The sequence below is a fragment of the Halyomorpha halys genome, unplaced genomic scaffold (assembly GCF_000696795.3).
Source record: "Halyomorpha halys isolate HHAL.00 unplaced genomic scaffold, Hhal_1.1 Scaffold159.1, whole genome shotgun sequence".
In the NCBI taxonomy this organism is placed as follows: domain Eukaryota; kingdom Metazoa; phylum Arthropoda; class Insecta; order Hemiptera; family Pentatomidae; genus Halyomorpha; species Halyomorpha halys.
This window is the reverse complement of record NW_027109188.1, coordinates 652,582-654,314: the sequence shown is the minus strand read 5'-3', so window position 1 is coordinate 654,314 and position 1,733 is coordinate 652,582. Positions and strand designations below refer to the sequence as shown.

The 1,733-nt window shown below is 28.1% G+C and overlaps 1 protein-coding gene across 1 annotated transcript in view; it reads left to right on the top strand.

Annotated features, from left to right (window-relative positions):
• The window catches only part of LOC106678778 (esterase FE4), a 34,273-nt gene that overhangs the window by 6,245 nt on the left and 26,295 nt on the right, over positions 1-1,733 (top strand). Inside the window, exon 3 of the mRNA XM_014417523.2 lies at positions 283-432. Within this exon, the coding sequence (XP_014273009.1) occupies positions 283-432 (150 nt within the window). The remainder of the gene's footprint in view (positions 1-282; positions 433-1,733) is intronic.

Sequence of the window (1,733 nt, the reverse complement as noted above, 5' to 3'; positions counted from 1 at the left end):
GAAGACAAGAGAGGATACTAGGAGCTGACGAGTGTTCTGAGGAATGAAATTACGGAATTTTGAAAGTGAAAATAATGAAATAATGTGAAAAGTATTTTTAAGTAGTCTCTTTGATAATGGTCTAAGGGCCGAAACGTTGGAAAATTAAAATAAACTTTGTTGAGAGTAAAGTGGATCATATTAAGCTGTGTTATTATTAATAATTTTGTTTTTTTTTTGTAATAGTTAGAATAGTTAGCGCAGACGGACATACGTTTGTAATATATAAATATTATTTTACAGGAGCCAGTCCCAGCAGAACCATGGTTGGGGATTTACAACGCTACCAAAGAGCCACCAAAATGTCTCCAGCTGTCCTACTTCTCTGTGCGCACACCACGTAAGTTGGAAGGATCAGAAGACTGCCTCTACGTCAACGTATTTACGCCTAAGGTTCGTAACTTAACTTTAAATCTGACTGACTATATTCTTAATTGGCTCAATTATCAACTGGATACAGATGATTAAATACAAACTAAAAGTAATTTAAGAGATTTGAAACTATGAGGTGTATAAAAAAAACAACAAAAAATGACCGTTTTTCAACCAAATATTTTTATTATTTGAATTGTTGTTGTTATTGTATTTGTATTGATTCTTTGATATAAAATAAATACTCATAGTATAGCGCATTGTTATCTATCATCATAAGCCAATTGCGAGGATTTCGTAGGATGCTGTCATGTTCTTTCTTTGAAACAAATAAATAAACTGAGGCTTTTTGAAGAAGTCAAATCAGATTAAACAAGCTTAGAGAATGCTCTAAAGGGATTGTCAAGTATGGGTAAGAATTAAATAACATTGAAATATTTATAGTCCTTTGAAATCTTGAATTTGATAAAACGATCATTTTTTTTATACACCTCATTATTTACTTCCAATTGGTAGAATTTTAAATATACAATCTTAAACTAGAGTTAATTATTGAAACCTAAGGTAAGGGAAATTCTTTAGTTAATTAAAAAACAAGGAACATAAATATTTATCTAATAGTAGTTTCAAAACAATACAATGCACAAGTGCCCTAATGCCGTTTGATTTGTATCCAAAAGGCAAAACTCGGCAGGTCGACCAAAAATTCAAGTCAGCTTGGACATATGAGAATTTTCCATAATTAATGCCGTAGCATTTGACTTAAGATGAACGAAATCATAGAAAAATTGTCAATTATTTCTTCCGATTCAGGTTATAACCTGCTCTGCCTTGGAGGTTGAGTCTATGCTAGAATGTGCAAATGAAAATTTATGTTCCTCTGGCATTTGATGGCATATCAGCTTGTATACTTTGTTTATAAATTAAAATTGGTGAAAAAATGTTTCCTTTAAATTTACTTTCATTTTAAATAAATTTCATATATATATATATTTATATATATATATATATATATTGTTTTGTATTTAAAATTAGACGAACTATTATTTAAGCATAGTAAAAAATAAAAACAATAAATGAGCATTTATAATGCAAATTTGATGAGACAGATTTCTTTAGTGGTTATTAAAAATATCCATTTGGTCTCAATATTTTGTCCATTACATTCATATTTAATGTTTATTCACTTGTTGCCAAAATATTGAAACTAAATCGATATGTTTTATAACTACTAAAAAAATTAGCATACTATACAATAAGAGAATAAATTATTATATATAATCTTTTTTTTTTTTTTTTAATAATTTATTTATTGATATTTA